Raw genomic sequence first — 21,989 nt, forward strand, 5'->3', positions numbered from 1 at the left:
AATACTGGAGTGGGTAGCCTTTCCCTTCTCCACGGGATCTTCCCAACCCAGGGATCGAACCCAGGTCTCCCACATTGCAGGTAGCCTATTTACCACCTGAGCCACAAGAGAAGCCCAAGAATACTGGAGTGGGCAGCCTATCCCTTCTCCAGCAGATCTTCCTGACCCAGGAATCAAACCAGAATCTCCTTCCTGCATTGTAGGTGGATTCTTTAACTGAGCTATCAGGCAAGCCCTTAAAAAAGCACTAAATCCCTTCATGGTGAAGTAAGAGGCTCGTGACAAGCAGAAAACCTCTTGTAAAAAGGAGTGCCTAATTGTATTGAACTTCCCCCCTTCACCAAAATCTTATATATCGACCTTCCACTACTGACTCTTTGGAGCAGTCTCTCAGAGCTATCTGAGGCCGCTGCCTCCCAAGCTGCAGTCCTCATTTTGCCCCCAAATAAACGTAACAGGCAACTCTCAAGTTGTGCATCCTTTTTTCAGTCCACAGCTTAAAATATTTCTGAAATAGGGATCTTCATCATTTTGCTACAGGGCCGACTAGCAGAGGCTGGGTATATTAACGCTAACAAACAGGTCAGCTGAGACCCAACTTTCCCGTGAATGTGGGCAAACTAAAGAAAAAGATGCAACCAGTAAGGGAGGAAAAGGAAACATGGGCAGAGGAAAACACGGGGAAGACTTGGAGAAAGGGAAGCTTTAAGTATATCAAGGATGATTAAAATAAAAGCAGGTGAAATTCAAATGAAGGAGGAAAGAAAGTTCCAGCACAGATAAAGTTTTCCGGCGCTTTCGCTGGATCCGGGCCACCGGGTCCAAGCCAGAGTCAAGCATCTTGCAAAACTCGCCACACCCCGAGACCTGGAGGGGCCCGGTTCCCCAGCGCGGCGCGTGGCGCGGCTCTATTACGTCGGAGGGGGCGGGACTTCTGGACCCTGTGACGCCTAACTGAGGTTTTGGCAGACGGTGGTGTCTTCCGGGTGGACAGGTGAGGAGCTTCCTCCCACGTTCTGGGGGTGCCTTCGTAGGAGGAAGGACGGCGGGACAGGCACCCGGGAGCTAGAGCCCTTTCTCTTAATGGCTCTCGTAGAGCCTGTGCCGCCCTTAGCCAGACGGCCGGTAGGAGCGTGAATAATGGTGCTGCGACCGCTTGGGGGCCCGGAGCCCCTTTGGCTGCCGGCCCAGCGGGAACGTACCGTGTGGACCGCTAAGGGCAGCCTGTCTGTAGGGAGTCTTATGGCGGCCCCTTTGGGGGAGTAGGGGGCCCGGACTTTGGGCGGCTGGTTGGGAACAAGTGACTAGAAGTGGCCAAAGTCTGGGCTAGGAAGTCCAAAGGTCTGAGTTCTTGAACCAACTTAAGCCTCTAGCCCTGAGCGAGTCAGCTGTCTTGTCGCCCTGGGTGTCAGTTTCCCATCTTGTCCATTGATGGTCTCTTTTGGTTTGGAATCAAGTTTCTCCTCAGGATCAACCGCCTTCCCGCCGCCTCTCTCAAATTTGCTACACCAGGTATCCTTGAGAACTGAATGTTGCACCAGTCTCTGAACTTGGCACTCTTCTGAGCCTGGCGTGCTGCAGTCTATGGGGACGCAGCGTCGGACACGACTTAGCGACTGAACAACCGCCACCACCCTTTGTTTGAGGTTCACTCTAGTTGGTCTAATAGTTCTCCGTGACGCCAAGGTCAGAATGGCACTTGCTGCCTTGAACTTAAAGAGTGCAGCATTTCGGGAAAACAGTTGTGACTTTTGTTGCCTCTACCGCGTGTGATGCATCATGGTATTTTTCGGAAATAGTCCGTGTCTCATTTTGTCTAATGTATAAAATGGGGTACATTAGTAGCCACTTGATAAGATTGTTTTCTTAACTGAGATACTTCATGTAACACTTGGAACAGTACTTTGCACGTAATAAGCACTCAGTAAATGTCAACTCTTAAAGCATGACCTGTCCACACCCTGCACCGATTTCCTAGCTCTCTTGAAGTTCTTTGCTGCAGGGTACTGGGAGTTTTCTTTGAGCCCATGTTTTGGGGTGGAGGGGTGGACGAGGCAAGAATACTGGAGTGGGTTGCCTTTCCCTTCTCCAAGAGATCTTCCTGACCCAGGGATTGAACCCGTGTCTCCCGCATTGTAGGCAGACGCTTTACAGTTTGAGCCAGCAGGAAGTTTTGGGTTTCCCTGGTGGCTCAGAGAGTAAAGTGTCTGCCTGCGGCGTGGGAGACCTGGGTTCGATCCCTCGGTCGGAAGATCTCCTGAAGAAGGGAATGGCAACCCACTCCAGTATTCTTGCCTGGAGAATCCCATGGACGGAGGAGCCTGGTGGGCTACAGTACACAGGGTCACAAAGAGTCGGACAAGACTGAGCAACTTCACTTTCACTGGAAGTTTACTGTAATCTCTCACCTTTGAGGTTTTGTTTTTTTTTTTTTTTTGCACACCAGACAGGATGTGTGAGTCCTTTGAGATCCATGCAAACTGTTGAGTGAGTCAATAGTTTGTTCCTTTTTCTTGCTGAGTAGTATTCTATGGTATGGCTTATCATAATTGGTTTGCTGCTGCTGCTGCTAAGTCACTTCAGTCCTGTCCGACTCTGTGCGACCTCATAGACGGCAGCCTACCAGGCTCCCCCGCCCGGGATTCTCCAGGTAAGAACATTGGAGTGGGTTGCCATTTCCCTTTCCAATGCATGAAAGTGAAAAGTGAAAGGGAAGTCGCTCAGTTGTGTCCGACTCTTAGCGAACCCATGGACTACAGCCTACCAGGCTCCTCCGTCCATGGTACTTTCCAGGCAAGAGTACTGGAGTGGGGTGCCATTGCCTTCTCCATAGTTGGTTTAGCCATTCACTTTTTTGTAGTGTCCAGTTATAGGCTATTACAAATAGAACTGCTGTGAATCTTTGCTTGAATGTTTTTGCGTGAATATGTTTTTATACCTCTTGGACAAATATCCAGTAATACAATTGTTGGGTAACAGGATGTGCATTTAGTTAACTCATGTGAATATGTGTTTTTTTTTTCTTTAGTATCTTAATAGGTAAACTACATTGATTGACTTTTGAATGTTAAATATACCTGGAATAGATCCCACATAACTCATCTTCTGTGTTGCTAGATTCTATTTATTAATATTTTGTTAAGGTATAGATATGAGAGGTCTTAGTGTATAGTTTTCTTTTTCTTTCTTTTGACCTACATAAAGTTAGAATCCAATTAATATAAGCAGATAAACACCTATGCTTACCTGAGTAAAGCTTACCTAAATTGTGCAGATTGTAGCTACACTGTGTACCTGGATTTTAATCCAGAGTAAGTCTTGCTGCTTGCCAAAATTGATCATTAAAAATTGCTTGTAGGTGATGCCTGAGGGCAAGGCCATCAACCTTTAATAATTTATATTAGAACACATTGTCTCCTGTTAATCTGCCCATTGTTTGCAGCATTGAATTACCCTGGGTTCTTAGGTAAGGAAGAAAGTAAAATTTTTCTTTACTTTGTTTTTATTTGGCTGTGTAAGATTCAGAAACATAAGAGTGAAGTAAAATAAAAAGATGTTTTACAATATGTACATTAACTCCAGGTTTCTCAGTGGTATTTTACTTGAAGTGTTTAGAGTTATTGTTAGTGTTTTGCTTGTTTTCCAATTTTCATAGACTGCTTGCTTTCTTGTTAATTCTGTGGCTAAACTCCTACGATGTCATTTACTTTGAAATTAAGTGTTTATGAGTTGAATATAGTTAATAACTTTGGATTCTCTTTCTGGTGCAAATCTTAAATTTAGCCAGTGTCCTCTCTGTCGGCACTCTAATTTTTTACTGTGTATAACAGTTAAATCTAATTGTTTCTAACACTTTATAAATGTCATAAGACCTTTATAAATATATTGTATTTTGTGATAGTTTTAGAGATTGGGCTACAGTGACATTTATTAGTGAACCAAAAATCAATTGAAAAGGTGAGATGATACTTTTATTTACTTAGTCAGTCAACGTATTTTAGTATAATTTTAAAAGGAGTCCCCACTTCATAAGTGAAAAATTTTCATTCCAGACAGTTTTCCACTATTGACCTTTTGGGCTAGTGATTCTTTGTTGTGGGGGCCTGTAATGTGCAGTGTAGGGTGTTAAGCAGTATCCCTGGCCTCTACTCACTAGACGCTGGTAGTAATACCTCCCCTGATACCAAGTGACAATAAAAACTGTTTTTATTTTTTGCCATATGTCTTCTGGGGGACAAAATTGTGTCCGCTTGGAAGTCACTGCTCTAGAGAGACCTCACAGCCTGAGCGTGGAAGTGGGAGGGATGAGTCCTCGAGAAATCTCCTGGGAGAGTATACTGAAACCAGGGGGAAAAAATCCCTTCTTCTGCAGTGTCTCTCTTCCAGCCCGTTCTTCAAGGTTAACATCATGTCAGTTGGCAGAGGGAAAATATTTTAAAAACTCTGATCCATTTGTCCAGAGAAGGCAATGAAGAGTGAATTTGGAGGCAATACATTGATAACTGGTACAAGGAGGAAAGCATCTGAAAAATGGTCGGGGAGTAAAACATTGGCAAAGCTCTAGGACCAGAAAAGCATGAAGTCAACTGAGGAACTGCAGGGACAAGACAGACCCGAGTGCAAGGTTAATGGTAAAGCAGTAAGAGGAGAAAAAATGAGGGGCATTTATAATCTAGACTCTGGAGGGCTTTGAATGAAAGGAGGATAGTTGAAGAGGAGGCTAGAAAGACCAGTGAAAGTCTGGGACATGGTCCTATTGATAGAGGCAGAGGCAGATTTGGAGGGCTGATAGAAGTAATTTGGGACTGCATTTTTGCATGTATCTTGATTATTCAGAAAATTGTTTTATGGTTATTCAGAAAATTGTTTGTGATGCTATGATATTCTGTTTTTTTCTATCTACCAATTTCATAATTGAATAATATAGTGCTTTAATATCATAAAAATATAAAATAAAGGAATAACTCAGAGCTCATCAAGGAGTTCACTGTCCTTCTTTACCTTCTTATCTGGGAGAGTACAAGTGCAGCGAGAGCCTCTGTTTCTTCATCAGACTTCACCAGGTCTCACTGGTAGAGCATCTAGCTATAGGAGAATTCCAGCAGAGGGAAAATAAAAGTTAGCCGTGGATATTGTCAGTTTAGACTGGAGAGGAGAGTGGCGGGGTTTTTGTTTTGATTCACACTCCTCTATTGTCTTTAATTTCACCAGATGTGTCCCTCTATCTCTGTACTCTTGTGGTTTAATTTTTTTTTAATCCAAAAATCTAGGGTAGGTAAATAGTCATATATTTCCCATAACTCTTTGTGACATTTCCTTCTAGGTATATTGAATTTTGTCTTCTTTATTCTCGAATATTGCCTTTGGCTCAAAGTTTTATATTTTAGTGACTCTTCATATTGTTCTTCTCCCCTTATTTAGAAATGGACTCAGAAATCAAGGAAGAAATTCCTGTGCATGAGGAATTCATTTTATGTTGTGGAGTTGAAACCCAGGTTCTAAAGTGTGGGCCCTGGACTGACCTCATTAATAATCAAAGTGGCACAAGGCCTAAGCTGCTTATTTTCATTATTCCTGGTAAGTTTAAAAAGTTGGATAAGATGAATGTATACAGATACATGTGACTATTTCTGATTTTAAAGAGAATTTGATAAACATAAAAATCCTTGTGGAAGGAAATAGAATCACTCAAACCATTGATAATAACCACCCTTAATACTTTAGTGGCTTGACTTTTTGTTTATCTTCTGTGCATTAATAATATATATAATATACACATTTTAAAAATCATGATGTATACCATACATATCATTTTATAACCTGCTTTAAAATTTCTTTAGCAATACTTAGAATAATTAGAACTTTATCAAGTATTTCTAAATAATTTTTACTGTCTCATTTCAAGATGATTATAAGTTTATGGTAGAACATTTATTCTGGGATTTGTCAAATGGGTGATATGTGATCTTTGCTGAATCAGTGTCAATAGAATGATAGGGAAAGATACTTTATTGCACTTCTTAAAGTTATGAGCTTAAAAAAAAAAAAAATATATATATATATATATCAGGCTCAAAGATTAAAAATGAAACTGTAAATATGTATCATTTTATAGCACAACATATCATGTACACAGCTAGGCCTATGGAGTATTGTTACATTTTTTTTCTTGTACATTTTTGTTTGTTTTCCCTATGTTAATAATTGTCTCTTTTATTTGCTTAGTTGTCTGTGTTTCAATCAGTAATTTATCCAAAAATTATTCTCTAGAAGTGAAAAAATCTTCTCATATTCAGAGTAATCAGTTTTCTGTTTTGTTTTAGTTCATTTTTTGGCACTGTGACCAGAATTCTATGTTCTTCCACTCCAGTCTAGACTGGTTGCTCTCTGGGCCTCCTACACAGGCCATCCTGAGGACTCCTTTCACTTTTCTCTTGGGTTGGATTCCTTGTTTCCCAATCCCATATTTTTCTTGGTTTATTTCCCTGTTTTCGGTGGACCACACCTGCTAGGAACTTCCTGAGAAGAGGTACATGGGAATTCATCTTTCCCATGCTACATGTATTCATCTTCCCATGTAGCATGGGAAAGATGGTCTAGCCTGTCAGAAAATGTCTTAGAGTTCTAGGTTAGAGATGGTAGTTTCCTTAGAACTTGGAGTAAATTTTCAGTGTCTTCCATGGTTTTAACTGTTTTTAAGAAGTCTTGGTATTTTTCTGATTTTTTTTATCTTTTATGTGTGAAGTTCTCCCCCTCTGCTGGGAAAAAATACTTTAGATCTTTTCTTTGTTCTAAGATTCTGAAATTTTATAACCAAGCCCCAAGGTGTGGGTGTTTTCCATGCATTGTATTTGGATTTCGGTGGACCGAAATCCAAATTTTTTAAACCAGGAATTGTACTTCAATTCTCAAAGCTCTGTGTTCTTTCTTTTTTTCATACTCTTCTGTTTCATGTTTTGTCAGTGCATAACCTTATTTTTGGCTTCTTGCATTATTAGTTGTTGCTGCGTTCTGTTTTCTGTTTCCACTAGTGTTTGTTTTTTCTCAAATGTTTGATAATCCTTGACTACCCTTTCATTTTTAAGAGGAAGACATAAGCAGTTGATTGGAAGTTTGTATTCAGAGGTGGAGCTTGTCCACAGATGGCCAACCATCCTAGTCTGAAGGGTTTTCTAGGACACACAACTTTCAGTACTAAAACCATGACAACAGGATGGGCAAAATAGAATGGTTGGTCACCCTACGTTGTCCTCACCTTAAGGTAATTTGATAGGGACCTAGCATTCACTGGAGGATTTCTAGCTTTCAGTATCTGTACCTGTTTTTTGAATTGTTCACTTTTCCCAGGAAGGACTCTTCCTAGCATCCCATTTGAGACATGGATGCCTGGCTGCTGGTGTTAGAGCTGAACAAGGGAAAAGAGGTTGGAATTTCAGTGTTTCTTCTCAGTATAGTGCTTTTGTTCTCAGCTGGGCTATGATTTCTGATCCAGAACCTCTCTTTGGTTTAACCTTTTCTGAAAATAAACTTCCAGTGTTCTGCTACAATGTAACAGTATTTTTGAAAAGCAGTATGTCAGCTTTCTATTAAAATTAAAAATACATTTACTCGGCCTGTAGTGAGGGAGAGTTTGAAATTATAGGCATAAGAAGTGTTCTTTTGATGAAGCAGAGATTTGAGACCATGGTAGAGTGTAGGATTGAAAAAATAATCAAAAATATTGTCTTGGACTTTAGAAGGGATATCTTTCTGAGGCTAGAATGAAGGAGGTGAAGTTGGTTACTGAAATGAAGAAGTGTGAAGGTGTGTTCAGAGGAAATGAAGTAGTTCCTGCCTTTTGACCTCTGTTTTCTCTGTTAAGAGTTGAGGTGATCTGTGGGGAGTAAGGATGGCAGAGGGTGATTGTGGCCTTGAGGAAATTGGTCAGCATTAAAAATAGCAGATATGCTGGACTGACACAAATATGCGGGATGAAAGGAATTATTGACCAAAAGCAAGTAGGTAGATTTTGAGTAGGGCTGTGATCAAATACAGGTATATTGGGAGTGAAGTCTAAAAGGGCCGAAGGTCAACCTGGAAAATGGCTATCAGAGTTGGGATGCTTTGAATGTAAACCATTTCTGGGTAATGAAGAGACACAAACCTGTGATTTTTAAAGTTGTCAGAACCAACAGTATCATCTAATAACTTGTTACAAATGCAAATTTGGGGGCCCTGTCCTAAACCTAATGAACCAGAAACTCTGGGAGTGGTACAATTCTTAAGAAGTCCTCTAGTGGATTTTTTAAATTTAATTTTTAGTTGGAGGATAATTGCTTTCAATATTGCAATGGTTTCTGTCATATATCAGCGTGAATCAGCCATAGGTATACATATGTCTTCTCCCTCTTAAACCTCCCTCTGACCTCCCTCCCCACTCCACCTCTCTAGTTGTCACAGAGCATCAACTTTTAGTTTATGCACACCACCGGTCTAGGCTGAGGCTACTTGAATTGGTTGCTTACATCGGATATAGGTGAAGTTCTTTGAATATGATCAAGATAATGAATTATGGGACAAAGGTGTTGGCTCAGTTAGTCCACCCAGATTTTGAAATCACTTAAGTCTTTGGAATGACAAGTGAAACTGACATCTCTTTTAAGGGTCAGGGTTTTCAAGGAATGTGTTAAGAGTGACTAAAAAGTTGATGGATGGAAGTAGATGGCTTCAACCTTAGAGGAAGAGAGGTTGTTCCAGTAGCATAAACTAGTAATGGAGAAACAGCTTACTCTATACTTAACCACTCAGAGATGTTCATTCACTCACTCACTGGTATGAGGTGTCAGGAATACTGTGTTGCAAAAGCCTTTGCTGTTATTGAGGTGTAGGAAGTGTTAGAGAATAGTGAGGTCTCTACTACACATGGACATCACCAGATGGTCAGTACCAAAATCAGATTGCTTATATTCTTTGCAGCCAGAGATGGAGAAGCTCTATACAGTCAGCAAAAACAAGACCAGGAGGTGACTATGGCTCAGATCATGAATTCCTTATTGCCAGATTCAGACTTAAATTGAAGAAAGTAGGGAAAACCATTAGACCATTCAGGTATGACCTAAATCAAATCCCTTACAATTATACAGTGGAAGTGACAAATAGATTCAAGGGATTAAATCCAATAGACAGAATGCCTGAAAAACTATGGACAGAAGTTCATGACATTGTACAGGAGGCAGGGATCAAGACCATCCCCAAGAAAAAAGAAATGCAAAAAGGCAAAATGGTTGTCTGAGGAGACCTTACGAATAACTGAGATAAGAAGAGAAGCTAAAGGCAAAGGAGAAAAGGAAAGATATACCCATCTGAATGCAGAGTTCCAAAGACTAGCAAGGAAGATAAGAAAGTCTTCTTCAGTGATCAGTGCAAAGAAATAGAGGAAAACAATAGAATGGGAAAGACTAGAGATCTCCTCAAGAAAACTAGAGATACCGAGGGAACATTTCATGCAAAGATGGGCACAGTAAAGGACAGAAATGGTATGGACTTAACAGAAGCAGAAGATATTAAGAAGAGATGGCAAGAATACACAGAAGAACTATACAAAAAAGATCTTCATGACCCAGATAACCACAATGGTGTGATCACTCACCTAGAGCCAGACATACTGGAATGAGAAGTCAAGTGGACCTTAGGAGGCATCACTACAAACAAAGCTAGTGGTGGTGATGGAATTCCAGTTGAGCTATTTCAAATCCTAAAAGATGATGCTGTGAAGGTGCTGCACTCAACATGCCAGCAAATTTGGAAAACTCAGCAGTGGCCACAGGACTGGAAAAGGTCAGTTTTTGTTTTTTTTTTTTATTCCAATCTCAAAGGCAATGCTAAAGAATGTTCAAACTACCACACAATTACACTCATTTCACATGCTAATAAAGTAATGCTCAAAATTCTCCAAGCTAGTCTTCAACAGTACATGAACCGTGAACTTTCAGATGTTCAAGCTGGTTTTAGAAAAGGCAGAGGAACCACAGATCAAATTGCCAACATCCGCCGGATCATCAAAAAAGCAAGAGAGTTCCAGAAAAACATCTCTTTCTGCTTTATTGACTATGCCAAAGCCTTTGACTGTGTGGATAGCAACAAACTGTGGAAAATTCTGAAAGAGATGGGCATACCAGACCACCTGACCTGCCTCTTGAGAAACCTATATTCAGGTCAGGAAGCAACAGTTAGAACTGGACATGCAGGAAGAGACTGGTTCCAAATAGGGAAAGGGGTATGTCAAGGCTGTATATTGTCACCCTGCTTATTTAACTTCTATGCAGAGTACATCATGATAAATGCTGGGCTGGAGGAAGCACAAGCTGAAATCAAGATTGCTGGGAGAAATATCAACAACTTCAGATAGGCAGATAATACCACCCTTATGGCAGAAAGTGAAGAACTAAAGAGCCTCTTGATGAAAGTGAAAGAGGAGAGTGAAAAAGTTGGCTTAAGCTCAACATTCAGAAAACGAAGATCATGGCATCTGGTCCCATCACTTCATGGGAAATAGATGCGGAAACAGTGGAAACAGTGACAGACTTTATTTTTCTGGGCTCCAAAATCACTGCAGATGGTGATTGCAGCCATGAAAGTAGAAGACACTTATTCCTTGGAAGAAAAGTTATGACCAACCTAGACAGCATATTAAAAAGCAGAGACATTGCCAACAAAGGTCCATCTAGTCAAGGCTATGGTTTTTCCAGTGGTCATGTACGGATGTGAGAGTTAGAGTATAAAGAAAGCTGAGCACTAAAGAATTGATGCCTTTGAACTGTGGTGTTGGAGAAGACTCTTGAGAGTCCCTTGGACTGCAAGGAGATCCAAGCAGTCCATCTTAAATGAAATCAGTCCTGAATATTCATTGTAAGAACTGATGCTGAAGCTGAAACTCCAATACTTTGGCCACCTGATGCAAAGAACTGACTCATTGGAAAAGACCCCCCCCAAAAAAAAAAAAAGGAAAAGACCCTGATGCTGGGAAAGATTGAGGGCAGGAGGAGAAGGGTACAACAGAAGATGAGATGGTTTGGATGGCATCACTGACTCAATGGACATGGGTTTGAGTAAACTCCGAGAGTTGGTGATGGACAGAGAGGCCTGGCATGCTGCAGTCTGTGGGGGTTGCAAAGAGTCAGACTGAAAGGAAGAGAGGCCGTTTAGAGAGAGCCAGGTTTAAGATATGGTGAAAAGATAGAAGGAGCATTCATTGAAGACACTGAAAAAAGGGAAGCTTAAAACATTTGTTTCTTAATTGTCTCACCGTTTTCTAGTCTTTGATCATTTTCTTATCGTTTCATTTCCTGGTGTTCTTTTATATTTACCCTTCTATTCTCCTTGCCACCCTTGGCCCTTTTCCTTGGCTTTGTGCAGGCTGTAGACTGGTGCTGCTCTTTAATTTGTGGAGTTCAGAATTGTCTTTTATCTGGGGGCTGTCTATTTGTACTGTGGGGAGAATTAGGATGACAGTTTTTCAAAGATTATTAAGCCTCTATAGACCTCATGTTTAGTCCATCTCAGATAGACTAACATAAACCTTTTATTTTAAATCACTTTGCTTACACACATAGCAAAATTTGTCCATGACTTTTAAGTTAGTAATGATGATAATGAGGAATTTTTTATTGGAATCCACAGACTGAGGAGCTTTTAATTTAGTTTCATCTTTTCCAATGAACTTTTGTTGTAGAATTTCTGCTACTAACATACTTGGACTTTAAGTAGTGAAATAAGCAAAAGGAGACAGTGTGGGTGTTCACATAGAATATATTGAATCATTATAGTTCTCAAGTGGTCATATGGGGATAGTGGAATCGTGTGGCATGTTCTGTGTTGTGAGTACACAGACTGGAGTTGGAGAAGACAAGACTTTATGGAAAACTCAAAGCCCAAAGTTCTGTCCACATGACAACGTTCTCTAGATGCTATACCACATTAACTTGATATATGGTGGGTTTTGTCCCCTACAAGGTTAACTATTAATAGAAGGCGTAAGTCTACAACTGCAGTGTTAAGGGTTTTTTGGCAATTGGAGTCTAGAGATAATCACCACAGCCTCTCTTATACGTTGCTCAGGCATTTCACTGTGTATGTTCAAGCCGGTGTTTATAACACATTTTGATATCCTTTGATAAAATTTATGACTTTCATTTCTGTATTGGAATGTTTTTGAGCATTCTTACACCTGGAGATGGATACACACACACACACATCTGATTTTAGTTGTATAAACAAGACCCTTTTAATTTTCTCTGTGGTTTCCTAACCAGGAAGTTTAGTTCATGGTTCATAAAGTGTAACATAAGCCATAACATTTAAGTGGTGAAGTATGCAATGACATTTAAACATTTTGCATTATATTTTCTACCTCCATCTCTAAGTTGGATCTTTGTTACTGGCCATTGTGTACTCTTTAGGAGCCAAGTTCTTTATTGCTTGAGGGCCTTTGCACCTATTCCTACATTCTAGTATTCTTTTCATCAAATCTTTACATGGTGAATTTCTTCTCATGTTTTGAGTTTTAGCTAAATGCCACCTCCTCAGACATTTTTCTCAGGCCATCCTAATCTCCTCTGTCATATGATCCTATTTATTCCCTCATAGAAGTTATCATACTCGAGCTATTTTCCTGTTTAGTTATATGAATATATTTGCCTACTAGAATATAAATTACAAAAAATAACTATAAAAGAATATATAAAAAAGAAGCTATGTACTGAATAGAATGAATAGACATGGAGTGGTTGGCATTATCACTTACTTGCTGGAGATAAAATAGTAAATTAGAAAGATTAAGGGGATTTGCTTAAGATCTTACAGTCATTAAAGGAAAGAACTCAGACTTAAACCTGGAGATAGGGAGAAAAAATTGTTTTCTAGTAGTTCAGTTATTAGTACTTATTCATTCTGGTATTATCTATCCCGTCATTGCGACTATTGTGTCTAAATCATGTAGTTGTATTTTTGGATTTTCCTTAAAGTTAAACCTGTTTAACATTCTCAGAAAATTTAAAAAGTAATAATAATTGTAGTGATAATAGTAGTAGTAATAAAAATAATAATGACTGTCCATTCATTACCCTTAATGATAATGTCAGCTGCTTTATAGAGCTGTTGTGAGATTAACTAAAACAAGGTATGCAGAAGGTCCTAGACTAGGTAATTTTATGTTCTTTTTAAATATCAGTATTATTTTCTTCTGTAAGTTCTTTCAATTTTCAGATATTTATTTATCTGAGCATTTATCATCTGTGTGATAGCACCAGTAACACCTTGGGCAAGCTATTTAACCTCTCGACTTCAGTTGCCTACATCCCATAACCTTGAGATAATAATAGTAGTAAATGAGTTATGTATGTAAAACGCTTAAATACTGCCTGCCATGTAAATAGTTATAGCACTTTAAAATGTTGATTATTATTATTGTCTTGCCCTGTGAAGAAACCTATAAAGCTTTGCTTTGTTTGTTTTTTTAAGACTTTTTTGATGTGGACCATTTTCAAAGTGTTTATTGAATTTGTTACAATACTATTTCTGTTTTATATTTTGGTTTTTTTGGCTGCAAGGCATGTGGGATCTTAGCTCCCTGACCAGGGGTTGAACTTGCACCTTCTGTATTAAACGGTTAAGTCTTAATCACTGGACTGTCAGGGAAGTCCAAAACTTTGCTTTCTGAAAGACATAAAATATTTGAATATTATACGTGACACTTCTCGAAGGTTATACTCAGTAATGTAGAAAATATAAAATATTTCTGTTTGTATATAAATGAGATAAAATTCAATCAGAATTCCAAGAAAAGTTTTAACAATTTAAACTGGTGAATACAATTCTAAGGACCTACCAGTTACTGAAACATTAAAAAAAAAAAACCCAATGTGGTAATCAAGACAATATGGTGCTGGCAGAGAAGAAAGTGAAAAAATAAGTGAAATTATTTGAAATTAGAATTAGCTAATGAATGTAATATTAAAATGCAGAAATATCCCTTTGCTGACAAAGGTCTTTCTAGTCAAAGCTATGGTTTTTCCAATAGTCATGTGTGGATGTTAAGTTGGACCATAAAGAAAGCTGAGCACCGAAGAATTGATGCTTTTGAACTGTGGTGTTGGAGAAGACTCTTGAGAGTCCCTTGGGCTGCAAGGAGGTTCAACCAGTCCATCCTAAAGGAAATCAGTCCTGAATATTCATTGGAAGGACTGATGCTGAAGCTGAAACTCCAATACTTTGGCCACCTGATGCGAAGAACTGACTCATTGGAAAAGACCCTGATGCTGGGAAAAATTGAAGGCAGGAGGAGAAGGGGATTACAGAGGATGAGATGGTTTGATGGCATCACCGACTCTATGGACATAAGTTTGAGCAAGCTCCAGGAGTTGGTGATGTACAGGGAAGCCTGGCGTGCTACAGTCTATGGGGTTGCAAGAGTCAGACGCAGCTGAGCAGCTGTACTGACTCATTGAATGAATGTAAGAATTCAGTATTGGATCAGAAGACATTTCAAGTCTATGTAGAAGGAATGAGTTATGTAATAAATGGTCTTGGGACACTGCCATTCACTTGGAAGGAAGTCAGATTGCTACTTTGTACTTTACATTCAAAAATATTCCAACCTTACTGAAGATTTAAACATAAAACAAGAATAAAACATGAAACAGTGTCATCACATCCAACATTGATGTTACAGTAACTCTGTTCAGATACACCCCTCTTCCCTTCTTTCTCCTCTTGCTGCACAGCAGACAGTAAGAACACAAAGATGACACTAGCACCATCACAAAAAGGAATTTGGAACTTGAGTCACTAGGTTAGAATGCAACAGTAGCCATGATAAGGCCATCATATGTTACTATCATGGCTGGACACTGATGATGAATTTGAATACCTAACATACAGCGAACAATGTATTGAGCAGTGTTTAAGGACTTTACACATTTTAGTTCATTTAGTTCTCACATGAGGTAGTATGCTTCTTATCCTCACTTTATGGGCAAGGACACCAAGGCCCAGAGAGGTTAAATAACTTGCCAAAGGTCACACAGTTGGCCAGTGGCAAAGCCAGGATATCATCGCAGTTAATCTGGCTCCAGAGTCTATACCCTTAACCACTTTGCTACACTGCTTATGTAGGAAACTAAAACATATAATGAAGAAGAAATCAGTAAAATTTGACAAGGATGACAGAGGTTACATCAGTGCAGCAAAACCCTGTCATGTAATAGCAAAGAGGAGAAAACCTAGTAGCATGAAGAAATAGATACATTGAGTGGACAGATATTGATGGAAATGGTCTAGTATTTACAAAGGCATTGTACAGATGATGATTGTTAGATGAAAACCCCATTTCACTCTTTTGCCCCTAAAGATGTATCAGATTGACTGTTTTTTTTTTAAATTACTTATTCTGTTTCTTTATAGCAAACCCATGTCAAAAATACGTTCTGTACATACACAAGAAAAATCTATGTATATTAGTTGGTGGTCTTTCCCTCCAGAGATCAAATCATACATCTCTTTACAATATAAGTACTTGTGATAAAAGACCAGAAAACACTCAGTAGACTCTTTAACATTCTCGTTGTGAATGATTCTGACACTGATTGGTTTTTATGCAGCTTGGTAACTGCTCACAGGCAAATGTTGAAGGGGCTTACAGGCAGTATTAATGATTTTAGGCGATGCAAAGACACTCAGATGTTTAAGTAGGGTGCTGCTCTGATTCTATTTGAGGTTTAGAGAAATCTATCCAAGTACCCTGAAGCATAGATTCCAGGGGGACACGAGTAGATAGAAGAGCCTTTAGGAGGCTGTTGTGAGAAACACAGTGGGAAGTGGTAACACTAACAGAATTGGACAAAATTGAGGTGTATTTTGGAAGCAAAGTCAACAGGACCTCTTGGTGAACTGGATGTAAAGAGCAGGGAGGAACCAAGAAAGACCTGTGCTGTTAGAACTTGGTTTATGATTGGTGGTTCCACTTATTAAGTAGAAGAACATGGAGGATGAGTTTATTTGAAGCCACTGGAGAACAGAGCAGTAGGAGAAATTTTCTAAATGATAATTCCCAGACTTAAGGTATCAGATCAGATCAAATCAGATCAGTCGCTCAGTCGTGTCCAACTCTTTGCGACCCCACGAATTGCAGCACACCAGGCCTCCCTGTCCATCACCAACTCCCAGAGTTCACTCAGACTCACATCCATCGAGTCAGTGATGCCATCCAGCCATCTCATCCTCTGTCGTCCCCTTCTCAAAGGATATGAAAATTGAGTTGTACAGGTAATTGTTACTAAATTTGTATGGGAAAGTATAAGGAGATGCCTTTCTTTTTCAGTCTGTATTTTATCTTGTGTAAGTTTATTGTTTTGGTTAATCTAAAAGTCTGTGTTTCTTTTCATAGGTAACCCAGGTTTTTCTGCCATGTATGTGCCATTTGCAAAGGCTTTGTATTCTGCAACAAAAAGACGCTTTCCAGTTTGGATTATCAGTCATGCTGGGCATGCCTTAGCCCCCAGAGGCAAGAAGATTCTTAAAAGCTCAGAAGGTATGTCTTCATTAACATTTGCTTTCTTTTACGGTGAATGGGTGTTCATATTTCTAGAAAGCCTGCTGAGGTTAAGAGTTACACCAGTGGAAACCTCTGCTTGTGGCATTACACCCATGATGCCACATTCTGGTAATTTTAGGATTTGAGGGGTCATTTTAGTTATTCTGCAGGTAATTTTTTTAAAGTTTGGGCAAATTAAACAGTTTGTCTAGGACTTACCATCTCTGTTTACCAACTAGTAATCAACTATATATTTATCAGTCATGTACTGTAGTTGCAGGATTGTATTAAGAGGAGTGGGGAAGTGTTACAAGACATGGTCCTTAGCCATGGTTCTTACTCTAGAGAAGCTCTCATTCCCACATTTGTAGAGTGACTAAGTGATATCCCCTGGCCTGTGATCATGTGGATACTTAAAGAGTAAACAAAGGAGAGAGTAAAAGAGTTGAGTAGAATTTGAATTTGGGGGGTGGAGGTGTGTGCAGAGGTGTAACAGGCAGAAGGATTAACATGGGGGCAGGAAGAGAGATTCAGTAGGTACTTGAGGGCTGAGCAGGGCCAGATTCGGAGGAGCCTTGAAAGCTGAGGGTAGAACTGTGTGGTAGATTGCTGGAAGCCTTAAATGGAGGAAGTAGATCAGAGAGCTACAAATTACCTGCTTTTAATTCATGAGTATTCTAGCACGTTCACTCTCTAAAAAAAAAAAAAAAATGACTAGAAACAAGATAAACAGTTTCTCTGTGGGCATTCCCTAAGGGTGTGTGTGCACTCCATCGTTGCGAACCCAGGGACTATATAGAGCAAGCCAGGCCTCTCTGGCCATGAAAATTTTCAGGCAGGAATACTGGAGTCGATAACCATTTCCTCCTCCAGGAGATCTTCCCCACCCAGGGATTGAACCCACATCTCCTGCATTGGCAGGCAGATTCTTTACCACTGAGCTATCTGGGAAGCCAATTCCTAAGGGCACCGCTTTGTTAATCTGAACTGGGAGAGAGGTGGCTCTGGCTTCATTGCCTAGTTTGCCCCTGTTTCTGGTATGCTTCTTCTATGGTGTGAGCATCTTCTTGTACTTATCAAGCATCTAATGACAGAGGAAACCATGTGTGGTAGGGGAGGATGAAGGGATAGGTAATATGGGAACTCTCTGGGCTAATCTGCTTACATTTTCTACAACTCTAAACCATTCAAAAAATAAAATCTCTTAATAAAACAAATACTAGAGTTTTTTAATTATTTTAATATTTGCATTATACTTTTTTCATTGTATTAGTTCAACTCCCATAACAAAACCCATAAACTTAGGTAGCTTAAATAGCAGGAGTTTATTTTCTCATAGTCTGGAGACTGTAAGTCCAAAATTAGAATTTCAGCATAACTGTGGTCTAATGAGAGCCCTCTCCCTGGCTTTCAGGTGACCACCTTCTCTTTTTGTCCTCACATGACAGAGGGGCAGGGAGGGAGGGAGAGAGAGTGAGAGGAAGGATGAGAAAGCAAGAGTGAGAGCCAGCCAACAAGCTCTCTGGTATCTCTTCTAATAAGGCACCAATCCCTTTATGAGGGCCCCACCCTTGTAACCTCCTCTAACCCTAGTTACCTCCCAAAGTCCCCATTTCCAAATACCATCACACTGTGGGCATGCAGTTGTTCAGCACAAAAATTTTAGGGGACACAAATATTCAGTCTACACAGTCATGAATGGGAATGTTATGTATCCACGTATTAATTCAATCACAAGTATTGGTCAGGGTATGTATATAACATTATACCAGAGCAATAGCAGGACATAGAAATTATCTCTTAAAACATTTTTACTAAATATTTGTTCAAGTTTTAGTAGCTGCCCTTCAGTCCATCCTCAGAAGTATTACCTTATAGGTGTTAGAAACAGGCCCTTTGAAGTCTCACTCCTGTTGAGTAGCAAAGGATAAGTTTCTCTTATAAGTGGAAATTCTTTCCACATTCATGAACATCTGCAGGCATGCTAAATTGTTTTTATTTGCAGAAGTGGGTGACAGTTAAGAGGTCATTTCTATTTTTATCCATGTCCTAATTTTGGCTTTTAACTGATACATATGGTCAAGACACAAGGTAGTTATTGCAGAATTTGAGAAACAAAATTACTCTTGTGCATACAGAGTAGATACTCTGGTTCTGTAGTTAGTATGGGATTTGGTTCTCTTTTCTTTATTCATAGATCAAACTATTCATGGGTCATCTCACTGTGAACATCACAACTCCCTGGCTCTTGACCTCTCCTCTGAATTCCTACATTTTGTAGTATAGATCAGCTTCCTGAAATGTTAGTCTTCCAGAATACTGTGTTAATTTTAAATTGACTTTAGCGTCAGATGCCAGCTCTTCCCCATCCCGCCCCCCCTTCCCCCCCGCCCCACCACTACACTAGTTTATTTTATTTGTTCAAGAACCCATCTTGCAAGCATGGGCTTTGATTCTGGGCATCCAGATTCCCATACTTAGGAAGAAAAAAGCAAACTGTGCTTCATGTACATGGGTGAAAACTAAAGGCACATGGTTAATCACACTGTAATTAAGTTTCTATAGCCTAGCAGCCAGAAGCCACAGGTCCTTTAGGTCCTTCTGGATGCCCGAGAGGGTATCTGCACTTTTCCTGAGTCAGGCAACCTCTTCATCCTTCAGCTTCTGGTTGATAACACTGGTTAACTCCCGAGCGTTCAGGATACATGGAAGACTCAGGAACACTTCATTCTCAAAGCCATACATCCCTTCACAGTTTTTGACACTGGATGACTCCTGGATAGACTTTTCATCATGGATTCAATAAGATCAGCCACACTTAATCGAATAGCCCAGATGGTGTCGCCTTTGAGCTTGATGACTTATAGGCATTTTCAACCACCATCTTATGCACTTCCTTCCAATTTTCGCTGTGATTATCTGTTCCCATTTCTGGATTCAGTTCCTGGAGAGAAATGCCTGCCACATTCACTTCACTCCACATAACCACACTTGAGTCATCGTGTTCTCCTAGAATCCATCCGTGGTGGCTTGGGATGAATGCGTTTTTTCAGCCATAAAATAGTGAAGTCTAGCAAAATCCAGATTACATCGACTGCCAAACACACAGTGCTTGGGTAATCCACTTAGTTTCCAGGTAACATATATGAGAATATCCACTGGGTTGGAACCACCAGTCAGGACTGTACTTGATGATCTGAGGAATGATGAACTTAAAGACATTAATGTTCCTTTGCAGCAGATTCAGATGACTCTCTCCCTCTTGCTGGCGAACTCCTGCAGTTACTGCCACAATCTTGAAATTGGCAGTGACAGAGTAATCTTTGTCTGCCACAGTTTTTGGTGTCTGAAGGAATAAGCTTCCGTGCTGCAAGTGCAGCATTTCTCCTTTGAGTTTATTTTCCAAAACACCCACGAGAGCAAGCTTATTAAAGACTTGCCCAGAGTGCTGATGCCACATGCAATACCGACTTGTCCAACACTCACTACAGTGATTTATTGTTTGGGACCATTGCCTCTTCTTCTGCAACTGGTGGCAATCAGTTTTTCTTTAGGGAAAGAAAGTTCTTCAGATGGCTGTCAGGATTGCAGAAGAAAGTCAGAAGCCTGCATTTCCTAGGGTGCAGGATCGGCAAGGAAGGAGGAGGAGGCAGCCTTGGCTGCCTCTGAGCTTCCTCTACTATGATTCCAACTCTGTTTAAAAACAATTTTACTTATTTTGGCTGTGCTGGGGCTTCTTCATTGCTGCTCAGGCTTTTCTATAGTTGTGGTGCACGGGCTTCTTATTGTGGCAGGTTCTCTTATTGCAGACCACAGGCTCTAGGATACAAGGGCTCAGTAGTTGTAGCTCCCTGGCTCTAGAGCACAGGCTCAACAATTGTGGCATACGAGCTTAGTTGCTCTGTGTCATGTGGGATCTTCTTGGATCAGGGATTGAACTGTATCTCATGCATTGGCAGGTGGATTCTTTACCACTGAGGCACCACGGAAGCCAGATGCCAACTCTTGAGAGTGCAATCTGAGATTTCCTTTTTCCTAATTCAATTTACTCACTAAATCTTTGAGTACCTGCCTTTGAGTATCTTTGAGCCTGTCTCTTTGCTAGCACTTACAGAAAAATACCTCTGTGCTTAATGTACTTTACATTGTTTAGTATTAGTATTATCTCACCACCCAGACTCCCTTTTTAAAGCATTACAAGTAAGATTACCCTTATCTTGGCTAATGTCCTCCTCTCTTCAAAAATAGTTTCCACACTCAGTAGTGATCAGGTCCTTGATTCAAAGCAAGAACATCCAGACTGTTGCAGCTCTAAAGTTGCTCAGATTTCTTCCATTACCATTTTCATCTACTTTATATTTTTTATTTCCCTAATCATGTTCTGTTTAGAATGATAAATTTATAGATTAAGTGTAGTCCTTCTATAAATTCCTCCAAAAATTCTAATTGCATTTTTTTTCATAGGAACAGAAAAAAATCCTAAAATTTGTATGGAGCCACAAAAGACACCAAATAGGCAAAATAATCTGGAGGAAGAGGATTGAAGTTCAGGTTCAAAGTTAAAGTATCACACTCCCTGATTTCAAGCTATATTACAAAGCTAGTGATCAAAACAGTGTGGCGGTGTTATAAGAACAGAGAACCCAGGAAAAACCATGAATAAAGGCTCAACTAATCTTTGACAGGGGCACCAGGAATACACAATAGGAAAAGGATGGTATCTTCAATAAATGGTATTGGGAAAACTGGATATCCACATACAAAAGAATAAAAAGAGACTGTTTATATGCATAAACAGTCTATATGCATATTAAGTCATTACCTTGTACACTTTTAAAAACAGTAATGTTGTACAACCTAACTATATGCAAATTTTGTCAGTCATACTTCAGTAAAGCTGGAAAGAAAAAAATAATTATTGAAGCTAGACCATGGATACATAGAGATCTATTATACTATTCTCTGGACTTGTGCACGTTTGAAAACTTCCACTCTTAAAAAAAAGAGTTTAAAGAAAGAAAAAGAAATATAGAATCTTAAAGCTGAAAGTGGGTGCTTATGCTCAGTAGCTCAGGCGTGCCGACTCTTTGTGACCCCATGGACTGTAACCCTCCAGGCTCCTCTGTTCGTGGGATTTTCTAGGCAAGAATACTGGAGTGGGTTGTCGTTTATACCTCTGGAGAATCTTCCTGACCCAGGGATCAAATCCACATCTCTTGAGTCTCCTGCATTGGCAGGCAGATTCTTTGCCATTGCACCACATGGGAAACCCCGAAAGCCAAAAGTATCGTCATTAAATTCCATCTTAAACCCTTATTTTTCAAGGAAGGAAAGTAAGGCCTAACAGGGCTAAATGACCTTGTGTCAGTGAATGGTAGAATCCAGACAGGATGCCAGCACTGCTGATCCTGAGGCCAGTGCT

General features: G+C 39.9%; 1 protein-coding gene and 1 pseudogene across 1 annotated transcript; one reads left to right on the forward strand and one right to left on the reverse strand.

The window, feature by feature from the left end:
* The first annotated feature begins 937 nt into the window (after positions 1–937).
* LDAH (lipid droplet associated hydrolase) lies at positions 938–21,492 on the forward strand. Its single transcript, NM_001079608.2, is given in 5 exon segments — positions 938–994; positions 4,461–4,631; positions 5,422–5,577; positions 16,421–16,564; positions 21,032–21,492. Coding segments are annotated over 3 exon segments (378 nt in total). The 5' UTR covers positions 938–994; positions 4,461–4,631; positions 5,422–5,423; the 3' UTR covers positions 21,112–21,492.
* Positions 18,964–20,241, reverse strand: LOC101907704 (lactate dehydrogenase B pseudogene; annotated as a pseudogene).
* Positions 21,493–21,989: the final 497 nt, after the last annotated feature.

Source organism: Bos taurus, chromosome 11 (genome assembly GCF_002263795.3).
Source record: "Bos taurus isolate L1 Dominette 01449 registration number 42190680 breed Hereford chromosome 11, ARS-UCD2.0, whole genome shotgun sequence".
Lineage (NCBI taxonomy): Eukaryota > Metazoa > Chordata > Mammalia > Artiodactyla > Bovidae > Bos > Bos taurus.